Consider the following 14,934-nt stretch of genomic DNA (forward strand, 5'->3'; position numbering starts at 1 on the left):
CCAACGCATTTTCAATAACTTAATGCCCACCACAAAATATATTTAAAAAATACCAATTCCTTTAACTGTTACAGACTTTTATTAACATGGGCCATGCTTGAAACTAGTAGTGCTGAATAAATTATTTCAAGTACTGCCCAATGGTATGATGTCTTTCCTCAAATGTATCAAAGCTGTGGTGCCCACCCAGAAGAAAATCATAGGTCCTTTTATGTCTGTGTGAAGGTAAACTGAATGGCCGCAAGCATTTCCACAGGTGTTCTAATGAAGCAGTCTACTGCTCATCTCTGCATCTCATCTGCATTTGTACTGAATGTCGTATCACTTTGTGTGACAATTAATCATTATTTAAACAATATGACTATCCTGGGGTGTGTCAGTGATGAAGTAGTTGAACACTATTGGAACCTTGCCTCTGTCATTGTGCTTTGTTAAAATAGGGACAATGAATATATGGAAACCTTGAGAGAGATTTGACTGAAACCATAAGTATGCTGCAGTGGAACACTATATCTAACTTATCTCTTTATCTGGGTACATACACAGTAAAGATTGGATGATATATTAATTTTATCTATACTTTTAAAATGTAAATCGTGTGTTAGTTGTTTCCCACCAAACCAAATACTAAATTTATTTGTATGTAATCCTGTTTGCAGTGCAGTTAAATCTCTGGCCCCCTTTGACCAAGAACTATGTTTTATTACATTGGATAATAAGAAAACTTTTCAATCATTTGTTACACTTAGTGACAAATCATTGGTGTATTTGTGAAGAGACAGCAAACCAACAACTGAGCTCAGTGGTGCTGATTATTGTAGAACCTTGCATATGGGTGAGCCCTACAAATAACACAGACCACTTTGAAAATCTATCATAGTCAAACTCCTGCTATGATGCTTTACGACGACGATTTTTGCCCAGAGTAGTATTGTATGTTGAACCATTTTAGTGACCTAAATTACAAGATAAAAACTTTCCAATGAAACATAACTGTTAAGTTACACAATACAGTGACTGAAAGAAGGGAAGTAACACTCACACTCTGTCAAGTGACGCTATTTTTAATTTCTTTCTGCTGAACAGTGTGGGATGCTGCACTGAGCACTGCAGAACTTCTGTCCATCTGCCATGAAATCATCTTTGCTTCCCCCTCATCTCATTGCTAGTTGGTCACTACTCTTGTTTTTTTTCTTTTTCTCTCTCTCTCTCTTCAAATCACAATTGTTACTGGAAAGCAGGATGAGGAATTCTTATTCATGGAAGATGGACATGAATGGTGTTCTTTATGATATAGAAACAAAACAAGTTGCATACTGAATAGAGTGCATCAGTATTTTTAAAAAAAATGAAATGAAATGAATGTATGACATTATTGGCTGGGATGCCCTGTCTGGAGGTTTTTGACTGCCTGGTGAAAATGGAAAAAAATGGTGCCTTAAATATAATTCAGCACAATTTTTAAATGCATTTAATTGTCTTATTTACATTTCTGATGTGCTACTTTGGTGTGTATGTTGACTGTATGGTTATTTATTAGGATATCAGGAATCAAGGCTTTTTTAAATGAATGTATTTAATTTGCCATTATCTGTGCACCTGTTATTGACTCACCACTTGTAACTTTTCTTTCAGGGTCAGGAAAATCATATACCATGATGGGAAGCCAAGATAGCAAGGGCATAATTCCAAGACTGTGTGATTCACTCTTTGACCAGATTTCCAGACAACAGAGCCCTGAGCTGTCGTATAAAGTGGAAGTAAGCTATATGGAAATTTACAATGAGAAGGTGAGTTGATGAGTCAGATGATGTTCATGAGAAATGAGTGTCATGTTCATGGGAAAGTGAGCAGAGGAGGAGTAGGCACTCATATAACAAATGTTTTAACTATACTGTAGCGTGGTAAATACTCCCTTTGTCAGAAAAGCTCCAGGACAGTTTTTTTTTAAGAAATGTAACATTGCACTTACTAAGTAATGATCCTAGCTCGTATTGAAGCAATCCACATAACTATTTATACACAGTTTTTGCAGGACCTGGAAGCAAGCAGGGAACTTTTCAACATCAATGCTTGTAAGCTCATTTGTTACTGCCTATTGGCTATCTATAATATCTCGATGTAACTTCCTTTTCTGTCACCTTTTCACTCGCAGAAACGAGGAAAAAATATCAAGGCGAGAGGTCGGGCAAACGTGGCGGATGTGGGATGTCAATAACAGAATGTCTGGTCAGGTACCTGGTAACAGATAAAGCAGTATGGGTTCGTGCAGTAAGAACTAGTCCTGAGAATACCACAAATCAGGCCATTGACATCAAATTGCTTGTTGCAGATGTTTCAAGATTTGGATGTAAAGTGTTTGGTTCACTGTTTGATCTGGACGAATGTACTCGTGGTGAACTGATCCTTTACTTTCAAAGAATGTGATCGACAATGCCTTTGTTCTCAAAGGTTGTCGTTTGACGTTTCTTGAAGCTGGTGATCCCGGACTCCACTATTCTGCACTTCGACGGATCATGTGAGGGTCATACTGGTAGCACCAACTTTCATCCGCACCAGTAACTTTTGACAGAAATGTGGGATCACATCTGGCTCTACCCAGTAGTTCAACATAAATGCTTCACCTTTCCTCTTTCTGTTTGTCTGTTAGTGCATTAAGTTCAATTTCCGTATATCTTTGCCCAAAATCGTATGACACACATCATGATTCAAATTAAGGTCTTCTGATATTGTACATACAGTTACATGATGGTCTTCTTGCAATGACTGCCTTACACACTCAATGTTTGCATAAGTATGTGCTGTAGACAGGGGACCAGTTCTGTGATCTCTTGCACTGAATCTCCGCCTTCACGAAACCTTTTGTGCCACTCAAAAACACTGCTTCTTGATAGTGTCTCATATGCATGTTGTTGCTTAATCATTGTCCACATTTCACTAGAGTTTTCCTGAATTTAAGGCGGAACTTAATGTTCACTCCTAGCTCACAATCGCATCTATTGTGTCATTGTAACTAAAGTGCCAAGAACCCAAACAGTGTGTTGTTAAGCACACCCCCGCTACCTAGTGAGTTTGTGCACAAATGTGGCCAAGATAATTTCAAGGATATACACATATCAGGTAACATAAAATTAATGTTTGTTACTTTTTAGTATTGCAAACTCAGAAATAAAAAAAAAAACTGTAATGGAACTTTCCTGACAAAGGGAGTAGATGGTCAAGTATGTATTAACAAACTGGTGTATCTTTATTTATACACGATGAAAAATCCAGGATGGATTTATTTACACACATGACTTATTTATACACAGGTAGAAAGAGTTCATTGTGGAACTAATAACTATTGTTATTTTACAGGTTCATGATCTACTAGACCCAAAAACGAATAAGCAGTCATTGAAAGTTAGGGAACACAATGTTTTAGGTCCTTATGTTGATGGCCTTTCGCAGTTAGCTGTCACATCATTTCAGGTAATAGCACACAAAAACTATACTAAATATTTAAAAACTTAATTGAGTGAGGAATCATATGGAAATGTTCATAAGTGCTTGAATTTAAACACATTCTTATTTATTTACATTCTTGTAATCACACACAAAGTCAGGCTCTTTGGTTTTGACATAAATATTAAGATACAGATACAACCTTTTGACATATGTTGAGTACAATTAACTAATGTAAATGTACATTCTATTCCAGGACATCGATAACCTAATGGCAGAAGGCAACAAGTCACGCACAGTTGCAGCTACCAATATGAATAGTGAATCTTCGCGGTCGCATGCAGTGTTTTCGGTGGTTTTGACACAGACACTGACAGATGCAAAAAGTGGTGTTTCAGGGGAGAAAGTGAGTCGAATGTCTTTAGTGGACTTGGCAGGTAGTGAGAGGGCTGTGAAGACTGGTGCTGTTGGAGATCGTCTTAAAGAAGGATCGAACATCAACAAGTAAGTCACAATTAGCTCAATAAATTGCAGCAGTAAATAAGCATCAAATGACTCATGATATTTCATTGTTTAATACTATAAAATTTGGACTGAAGCTGTGGTAAATTTTGTACAGTCATTATCATTGAATGGGACCCCAAGAATTATATAAATTAATTATGGCTTGTATGTTGTACCTCTTTGTATATTTTTTCCATTAGTTCTGTGCTGGTATTTTAAAAGCAGAATCTCTGTTGCCTTTATATCATGATCTTTTGAAAAATGTATGAGGGAGATATGGTTCAGAAGCAGCAGAGGTGAAAGAAATTGAAAATATTCAGTAGTAGTCTACTGGATTGCAAAAATTAAAACTTGGTGCTTAAGAAACAATTATTATGAGTTTTGTGCCATTAAATTCTTTTACTGCCTTACAGGCACTGAAGTTCAAGCACGAGCAAGTAAATTTGTTCGTCCCATTCTACACAAGATGCCACTTAAATAAAGATAGGAAAAGAAATGCCTTTCTGCTGACATAATGTCATCGAAACTTGAGAGGAAGCAACATGACTTACGCAACCACTAAGATTGCAGACTTATATAACCCATAAGACTGCATCCCACAGCAATTATTTTATCTTGGTACTGAGCCAGTGTATGATTTGTGCATAGAAGAAAGAGTGCAAGTCAAAAAGATGATGTTATCAGTAAAATATCAACACAGACAGTGCATACTTCCTTACAGCTACTTAGGTGGAACCAAAAGTTCCTCACTACTTTGGAAGCAAGGAAGATTAGTGTCCAACCTCCCATTGACAATGAGGACATCAGACACGGCTGCTGCTCTGAGTTGGACACTGCCTCTAATGAGTAAGAATCCACAATCTCCAGTGCAGATGCACACTTACATTAGATCTCCAGTGGGAATCTAAAATTAGCGAGCAGGAGTACATGGACAGGGGCTGCAGATAGGTGGTGCTAGGTGGAAATGTGAGTTGGCAGGGGAGCTTGCCAAGATAGTCCATGCATTTGCAATAAACACTGTTTCCAGGTGGTGCAGTGCTTAAGGCAACTGCCTGGTAAGGAGGAGGTCGTGGGTTCAAGTCCTGGTCAAGCACACATTTTCCTTGTCACCACCGATTCCGCACAAAGTCTGATGCAGCTGATACCTTTTGTGAACCCTTGTCACCAGTTTTGTAAAGGCGTCATCACTACTGCTGTGAAAGCCAAGTTGCCACTGTTGTTATAGTAGGCAGAGTCTGTGAGTTCGTCCAGTACAGTACACTGCTAAGACAATTTTTCCCTTCCAGGGTCAGGTAACAGGATAGGAGGGTGAAGGTTCTACAATACTCCAACAAATTAGTAACAAAGTCACACAAATGAGTTGAAAAGGTTTACTTATCTTTGTGACTAATTGAATAATGAAGTCCGCAACACTGCATGTAATATAACACAAGACAGGCCCTTAATGGCTAAGTGCAAATAATCATATGTAAACTTCACAGTACACAGCAAATGCAATTTACAACAATTGTGTATTCATTTCTAAGAGCTCACTAAAAGAGGTTCATGTCTAAGTCAGCCTTGTAAGATGATCTATAACCAGATGCGCGTGAGCTGCTCTTCTATCTTCCAAGTAGGCTTCTGTCTGTTGTCGTCTGGTCATTGACAGATTGTACTCGGCCAGCAATTGGCTGAGGGAAAGTCGATATCTTCATCCTCACCATCGCCCTTGGCGCTGGTGGAACTCCTGGAGGTGGCAAGTCTCTATGGCACTGGCACCAGCTTGCATCTTTGCATCTTTCCTTTCCTTTCCTTTCCTTTTTCCTTTTTCCTTTCCTTTCCTTTCCTTTCCTTTCCTTTCCTTTCCTTTCCTTTCCTTTCCTTTTTCCTTTTTCCTTTTTCCTTTCCTTTCCCATGTGGGAATTATTATGGAAGAACTAGTATTCCTTTCTGGTGAGTACTAGTAGTATTAGTATTAGTAGTATTGGTTGCCATAATTTAACTGTTTAAATGGCAGCACTGTGAAAAGAGGCAGACCTGGGTCAGCTGCTTTGGCATATGCCTGAATTAGCTGTAAGCAGAGCCACGTGAGAGATGTATAGGATTTGGCATCTGGTAGAGAAGGAAATATTACAGTCTTTTCATTGGAGTTAAAGAAGAAAGGAGGAGATAACAAAAGCTCACTAAAACTGTGAAACTCAAGAGATATGCACACTTTTGAGCAATAGAATTAGAGGTAGCTACTTTGTGTCATAATTCTGTAAAAGAATTATCATCAAACAATGAAAACTCTGGCTTGGAATATCAACGTTAAGAAAAGGACAGACTGCTACTCACCACAAAGATGACCTGTTGAGTTGCTGACAGGCACAACAAAAAGACTTTCACACATTATAGCTCATGGACAAATCTTTCAGTGAAGAAGAAAGCACAGACACAGTCACACAAGCAAGCACACTTCACCTACCCGACTGCTATCAGAGACAGCTCTGGTTGGGTGAAAAGCAGTAATATGTTACAGTCTTTTCATTGTGCCTGTCTGCAACTCAACCAGTCATCTTTATGGTGAGTAGCAATCTATCCTTTTCCTAATATTGTTAAAAAATTATTGTATTTAAGGCTTGTTGCACAATGAAAACTCTGGCTTGGAATATCACCAATGTTAAGAAAAGGACAGACTGTTACTCACCGCAAAGATGACCTGTAGAGTTGCAGACAGGCTCAACAAAAAGACATTACCTATTTATGTGATTACTGTTTACAAAGATTTCTCAGGAAAGAAGAATGTATCCCTCAACCAATTACAATCACTTTTAACTTGGCTGTTCTCAAAGACCAAAGAAATAGTTATGCTTGGTGATTTTAATGTAAATGTTCCTATTGCAATAGTGATAGGACAGATTCTGAGAATGTGATTCGCTCTTCCAGTCTGACTCTGACAAATGACTGACAAAAAAACTGTACAAGCCTGATTAACAATATTTTTGTGAACAATAACAGACTTGATCAAAATTTGTGTAACACAAATCTTAAACTGTCTAAAAATTTAACCCATTCCTAAACAAATTTGTTACCCAGTTTGAGCCTGTATTTTCTAAAAGAATTTCAAAAAGTACAAATTAGAATGATTGCAGGAGACAGTGGCTTGCAAAGGAAGTAAAACAACCTGTAAAACAAAACTACACTCAGAAACTCTAATGAACCTCAGGATAAGTAGCACTACAAATTACACTGTAGCATTTTAAAGAATGTGATTAAAAGATCCAAGACCATGTTCATTAAATCTGGGAAGGTGGTACAAAGGAAGACAGACAAAAGTTCAGAGGATACAGACTGTATCGAAGTCGTCATGGCTGCATGGTGAAATAGTTGATGATCTCTTCAACAACCTTTTTTTGACAGTAGGTAATCAAATTGGGTGTAAAGGATGCGTGGTTGAAGCCATGAATCTTCTACAAAAATCAGTGCAGAACAAGATTAGGCAAGCTCATGTATCCAATTTCACAACAGAAGAAAAAAAGAAGAAAACTGCTACTGGTGTGGGCACTATATCAATCAAAGTACTGAAGCACTGCTGCAGATTTATTCTTAAAGTTTTCTGACACACATTTAATGAGTTCCTAAATCAAAATACTGTTCCTAATAGACTCAAATATGCAATTTTCAAACTACTGTACAAAAAAGTGATAAAACTGAGGTTTACAACTACCATTCACTTTCATTGGTTGCAAATCTTTCTAAAACCCTAGAGAAGCTGATATACTGATCATCTGAATAAACACAATGTCCTTAATAAAAAATGATTTGGTTTCCATCAGGTTATTTCAATTAACATATCTTTTCTCATTTGTTAACTGTTTACCCAAATCTACAAACAATAAAATGTCACCATTTGGAATTTTTTGTTATCTGTCTAAACCATTTGCCTGGTGTATTGACCACAAAATTCCAAGTATGAACACTATAGCTTAAATTGTAAAGTAGGGATGTGGTTCTAGTCATATCTAGAAGACAAAAAGCAGAAGGTAGTACTGAATAGTTCTTCAATGACAGCTGCCTGCTCTTATTGGAACACAAAGAAATGTGAATTGCTGCAGGGCTTCGTGCTTGGTCTCTTACTATTCTCAGTCTTTATCAATGACCTGTCTTGCAGTGTGAGCCAAAAGGCACACTTCAGCTTATTTGCAGATGCCACAATCATTATGATTGAGAAAGCACCTAATTATAGACTAGACACTGTGACAACCATATTCAAAACCTCTAGATTGGTTCACTTCACGTTATCTGCCCCTTAATGTTAACAAGACTCGGTTCATTCAGCTTCACATAGCATGCATAGAAATAGGAAGATATCGAATTAAAATGTGGTGACAAAGAAAAATTTAGAGTGGAGTCTTTCAAATTCCTTGTGTTGACCCTTGGTGCAGGAGTGGCAGTTGACACTCGAGATAAACAAATGTAACATACTGCTTAGATATAGGCATAGGCAGAAGGACCCATTATTATATGGCTACACGCTTGCAAAACAATCGCTGGAAACAGATATTTGCCCAAAATGTCTAGGAGTATGTGTATGGAAAGGCTTAAAGTGAGATGACCACATACAACTAACTACAGAAAAGGAAGACACCAGACTTAGATTCACTGGAAAAATCCTTAGGAAATTCAATCCATCAACACAGGAGGTAGTGTACAAAACACTTGTTCAACCAGTACTTGAATATTGCTTATGAGTGTGGCATCCATACCAGACAGCATTGGCAGAGGAAATGGAGAAGATCCAAAGAAGAGAATCCGGTTTTGTTACAGGTTCATTTAGTTAGCATGTAGGGTCACAGAGATAATCAACTTCCTCCAGTGGCAGACTCTGCAAGAGGCATTTGGTATCACAGTGTGGCATACTGTTAAAGTTCTGAGAGCATTCGTTCCTAGAAGAGTCAACAGATATATTGCTCCCTCCTACACACAGCTCACAAAAAGACCATGAAGATAAAATTAGAGAGATCTGAACCCACACAGAGGCTTACTGGCAATCGTTCTTCCCACAAACTATTTGCTACTGGAACAGAAAAGGGGGGGATGTGACAATGGTATACAAAATACCCTCCACTACACACTGCAAGGTGGCTTGCTGAGTGTAGATGTAGATATAGATTGACAGAATGCAGCTTGTATGAATTAAAGTGTAAGCTTTATAATTTGTTTGTATGACTATTACTATTACTACACTGGAGAAAAAAGGAACGGGTGCACCTGTGTTCCACAGCAAACAAGCAGAAGTGCCGCAGCATGACACGGCATGGGCATGACTAATGTCGGAAGTTGTGCTGGAGGGAATTGAAATCGTGAATCCTACAGGGATGTCCATAAATCTCTAAGAGTATGAGAGGGTGGAGATGTCTTCCGAACAGCATGTTGCAAGGCATTCGAGATATGCTCAATAATGTTCACGTATGGGGCATTTGGTGGCCAGCGGAAGCATTTAAACTCAGAAAAGTGTTCCTGGAGCCACTCTGTAGCAATTCTGGATGTGTGGGGTGTCACTTTGTACTGCTGGAATTGCCCAAGTCTGTCAGAATGCACAATGGACATGAATGAATGCAGGTGATCAGACAGGATGCTTATGTATGTATCACCTATAAGAGTCGTATCTAGACAAACCAGGGGTCCCGTATCACTCCAACTGCACATGCCCCACACTATTACAGACCCTTCATCAGATGGAACAGTCCCCTGATGCCAAGCAGGATCCATGGATTCATGAGGTTGTCTCCATACTCTTACACGTCCATCTGCTCAACACAATTTGAAGTGAGACTTGTTTCCGGTCATCAACAGTTCAATGTCAGTGTTGACGGGCCCAGGCAAGGCATAAAGCTTTATGTTGTGCAGTCATCAAGGGAAGACAAGTGGACGTTTGGTTCCAAAAGCCTATACTGAGGATATTTCATTGAATGGTTCGCACGCTGACACTAGTTGATGGTCCAGCATTGAAATCTCTAGCAGTTTGTAGGAGGGTTGCACTCCTGTCACATTTAATGCTTGTCTTCAGTTGACGTGGGTCCCGTTCTTGCAGTATCTTTTTCTGGTCGCAGCAATGTCAGAGATTTGATGCTTTACTAGATTATTGATATTCACGGTACACTCATGAAATGGTCATATGGGAAAAATCCCCAATTCATCACTATCTCAGAGATGCTGTGTTCCATCGCTCATGTGCCAACTATTAAACCACTTTCAAACTCACTTAAATCTTGACAACCTGCCATTGTAGTAGCAATAACCGATCTAACAACTGCGCCAAACACTTGTTGCCTTATAAAGGTGTTCGAGACTGCAGTGCTGTATTCTGCTTGTTTACATATCGCAGTATTTGAACTGCATGCCTACACCAGTTTCTTTGGTGCTTCAGTGTATTACCTGAGTTATCTGAACAGTTGTGCTTCACTTGTCCTATATCTGTTTACATATGACTTAGATTGTAAGCCTTGTGACCCTTTACATGTGGTTACTTCTGTAATAATCTGACATGTTCTACATCCTAGTGATGGATTTGCATAAAGAATCTATGGAACTCAAAAGTAAATAAGAAAATCAAATAAATCGTGTGTTAAAACTGCTCAAATTTGTTTTGTTGTCATTATCTTTTAGTGCATTTCACTAATTGCCTATATGCAAAAACACTTGTTGTTTAGTTTATTTAAAACTACTTGAAATTATGTTACAGATCTCTAACTACCCTGGGTTTAGTCATCTCGAAATTGGCTGACCAGGCGATGGGTAAAAATAAGGATAAATTTGTTCCGTACAGAGATTCTGTGCTCACGTGGTTGCTCAAGGTTAGTATGTTGACCAATTACACCTCTCATCATAGAGATCTGTATGTAGTTGAAGCAAACATTGTAATCAGAAAATGTTAAGAACAAGATGTTCATGACTCTTTGTGTGCAATTAAAACTGTAGTGATCTTACACTTATTTGAAACATCTGTGACATCATAGTGGAAAGTAACATAAAGAATTTGTAAATAATGTGGGGAAAAAACAGAAGGCACATTAAGTTGCAAACAGGCAAAATTGGAAGACACTTACATAAAGCTTTCGGCCACAGCCTTCATCAGCAAAACAGAAACATTTACCATCCACACACACTAGCAAGCACACCTCGTGAACATATGACCGTCAACTCCAGCATCTTGGGCCGGCATTCCAGCCCAAGATGTTGGAGTTAGTGGTCGTGTGTGTATGAATGGTATATGTTTCTCTTTTGCTGATGAAGGCTGTGGCTGAAAGCTTTATGTAAGCATATTTTAATTGTGCCTGCTTGCAACTTAATGTGTCTTCTTTACCGTAAGTAGCAATCTGTCTTTTCCTATGTGGTTGATATTCCTCCGTGGAGTTTCCATTGTTTGAATTTGTAAATAACCTTTTTTTCCTACATAAAAACACTAGGTGGGCTGAAGGCTTCTATCTTGTCTCTCATAGACCAGTCTGTTGTGGCAGTAGAAGACAGCAAAATGAAAGCTGAAGTTTTAAATTCTATGTTTAAGAAATCATTCATCCATGAGGCTCCACAGACAACCCATCATTTGACTCTCTTATGGAGGATATAGAAATAGGCATCCCTGACACAGAGAACAAATAAGTCACCATGTCTGGGTGGAATCACAGTTCAATTTTACAGAGTGTGCTCTTCACCATTCGCCACTTGCTTAGCCTCCAGTTGTTGCAAATCTCTTGGTCAGTGCAAAGTCACAAGTGACTGGAAAAAAGTGCAGTTAACTGCTGTATGTAAGAATGGTAAGAGAATGGACCTGCAAAATTACAGACCAATATTTTTAACATTGGACTGATGCAGAATTCTTCAACATACTCCAAGTTTCAATATAATAAATTTCCTTGAGACAGAAAAGCTACCATCCATCATGGATTTAGAAAGCATCACTCATGCCAAATCAACTTGCCCTTTTCTCATGTGATTCTGCGTGACCCGAAGATGAAGGGCAGGAGACAGAGTCCATATTCTTAGATTTCCAGGAATTGTTTGACACAGTGCCCTGCTGCCAACTGCTAACAATGGGCTGAGCATGTATAGTAGGTTGTTGGGTTGGGTTGTTTGGGGAAGAGACCACCCAGTGAGGTCATTGATCTCATTGGATTAGGGAAGGATAGGGAAGGAAGTCAGCCGTGCCCTTCCAAAAGTACCATCCCAGCATTTGCCTGAAGCGATTTAGGGAAATAACAAAAAACCTAAATCAGAATGGCCAGACACGGGATTGAACCGTCGTCCTCCCGAATGAGAGTCCAGTGTGATAATAGGTTGTAAGGCATGTGAGTGGCTCAAAGATTTCTTAAGTAATGCAATCTAGTACATTGTCCTGGATGGTCAGTGTTCACCAGAGAGATCTTGTTCTCTGTACACACAAATGATCTAACAGACAGAGAGCAGCAATCTGTGATTCTTTGCTGACACTCGTGTTGTGTACGAGAAACTGTCATAATTGAGTGACTGTAAGATGATTCAGGATGACTTAGTCCAAATTTATACTTGGTATGATGAATGGCACATACTCTAAATTTGGAAAATGTAAGTTAATGCAAATGAGTTGGCAAAATAAACCTGTAATGTTCAAGTACATTATTAGTGCTTATCACTTTCACATCAGTTAAATATCTAGGTGTAACATTGCATAATTATACGAGATGAAACAAACACCTAAGATTGGTAATAGGAAAGATGAATGGTTGATTTCGGTATTTTGGGAGAATTCTAGGAAAGCGAAACTTACCTATAGAGGAGACCACATATAGAATGCCGATGTGACCCACTCTTGAATCTTGCTTGAGTATTTGGGATCACCTCCAGTTCACATTAAAGGTAGACGTTGAAGCAGTTCAGAAGTACGCTGTTAGATTCATTACTGGTAGGTTCTATCAACACATGAATATTACGGAGTTCCTTTGTGAACTCAAATGGGAATCCTTAGAGAGAAGATGACCTTTTCAAGATAAACTATTGAGAAAATTTAGAGAACTGCAGAATGACTCTGTTGCCGCCAACGTAGATTTCACTTAAGGACTTCAGAGACAAGATACGTGAAATAAGGACTTGCACAGAGTCATGTTTCCCATGCTCCATTTGTGAGTGGAACAGGAAAGGGAGTGGCTTGTACTGGTAAAAGGTGTCATCTACGATGTTGGCTTGTGGGATATATATGTAGATGTAGATTAAGTAGTGTAGAAATAAACACTGGAAGGAGTAAAGCTAAAAACTCACCATATAGTTGAAGCCAATTGACACTAAACAAGATTGAAAGTATTACTAAACTTTTGGACTATGTCCTCCTTCAGAGGTAAATAGTGGAGAATACACACATTCATACACTAATATCTGAATTGTCCTGACCATCTAATTTTACAGGGAAGGGTACAATTTAGTCTGTCAGGACAACATAGTCGTGTGTGTTTTGTGTTACTTAGCTAATGCAATACAAAACATTGCTTTTTCCGTTTTGTAGCAGAAAGTTCGCTGCTTTAAAATTTAATCAAAATACAATAAATGTTTCAAAACAATGTTGAAATATATTTACATGATGTAACTACTTTGCAGGATAATTTGGGAGGCAATAGCAAAACTGTGATGGTAGCAACAGTATCACCTGCTGCTGATAACTATGAAGAAACGTTGTCAACATTAAGGTATGCTGACAGAGCAAAGCGAATTGTCAATCATGCTGTTGTGAATGAAGATCCCAATGCTCGAATCATAAGAGAGCTGAGGCAAGAAGTAGAAGCATTGAAAGAGATGCTGAAACATGCAACAGTAAGTTGAAATTATTTAATTATTTATGACAGTGTGTTATTTCCCATGTTGCTGATTTATTATTTATTGCATGCAATTTTTTATTAACTTATTACTACATGTCAACATTTGGTGATGCTGGTTTAATATAAATTCTTTTCTTTTTCAGGGCTCCGAAGGTTTTAAAGATGTAAGTAAGGACTACATTTTAAGCCATATAGAAATGAGAACACATTTGTTTCTGCAATTTGAACTTTTATTATTAATAGTTTGTAAACAGTCAGAAGATACTGGTGAAAACTGCATTGTATTAATTTTAGTTTATGGGTTCACTAACCAATTTTTTGTGTTGGAGATTAAATGAAAATTATTAAGGAATGAGATACAGCAAGAGCTCCAACATGTGGGTGGATCACTCCTTGGGCGGTGGAGGAGATATACTGGTTAAAGAATATGGTTCTGCAACACTGCATGCCAAAAGCACCAATCTTTCATCATTAAATAATTTTTGGGAACACTGAATATGTAATTGTATCACAGAGAACATTCTATAAACACTTTTTAGAGTTGGCTAATATATACCCATTTTTTTTTTATTAAAAATGGTATTGAAACAAAAGCCCCAATGCAAAAGTCAAAACATTTGAATGTAAGACATTATGAAAAGTATCATCTGTGAACATTGTCCACAAAGTAAGTATCATGTCATTCTACTGTCACTGCAGCATTAGTGTCGCAGTTCTGCACATTCACACTTTGCCTTTACACTGACACCATTAGAAATGGATGGATTTTGTTGTGTTTACATTTGTTAGTGATCATTCAAAATACTTAAGAGCTCACCAAGTGTGAAGTGCGTTCTGTTGTACAGTTTTTGAATTAAACCAGCTGAAATTTATCATCAGTTTGTAGAGATTTATGTTGAAAATGTAATGACTGATGGAATGGTAAGAAAGTGGCTGAGAAAGTTCAGTCATGGATGAACCAGTGTTCATGATGAAGCATGGAGTGAGTGGCTTTCTGTTGTCAGTGATGATTTATTTGAGAAAATGAATGAGAAAAGTCATCAAAATAGATAGTTTACAATAAGAAAGCTTTGTGATGAGTTTCCACAAATTTCAAAAACTGTTTTGCATGAGACTGTCACAAATTGCTAAAATATTCACAGATTGTGTTCCTCTTTGGTTCCAAAAATCTTTACAGATA

At 38.1% G+C, this 14,934-nt stretch overlaps 1 protein-coding gene across 1 annotated transcript in view; it reads left to right on the forward strand.

The window, feature by feature from the left end:
- LOC124776104 (kinesin-like protein KIF13A) overlaps positions 1–14,934 on the forward strand; it is a 330,901-nt gene that overhangs the window by 184,923 nt on the left and 131,044 nt on the right. Inside the window, exons 3-8 of the mRNA XM_047250946.1 lie at positions 1,636–1,790; positions 3,358–3,471; positions 3,701–3,948; positions 10,655–10,766; positions 13,537–13,749; positions 13,898–13,918. Of these exons, the coding sequence (XP_047106902.1) occupies positions 1,636–1,790; positions 3,358–3,471; positions 3,701–3,948; positions 10,655–10,766; positions 13,537–13,749; positions 13,898–13,918 (863 nt within the window). The remainder of the gene's footprint in view (positions 1–1,635; positions 1,791–3,357; positions 3,472–3,700; positions 3,949–10,654; positions 10,767–13,536; positions 13,750–13,897; positions 13,919–14,934) is intronic.

The sequence above is a fragment of the Schistocerca piceifrons genome, chromosome 2, assembly GCF_021461385.2.
Source record: "Schistocerca piceifrons isolate TAMUIC-IGC-003096 chromosome 2, iqSchPice1.1, whole genome shotgun sequence".
NCBI classification, from domain to species: Eukaryota; Metazoa; Arthropoda; class Insecta; order Orthoptera; family Acrididae; genus Schistocerca; species Schistocerca piceifrons.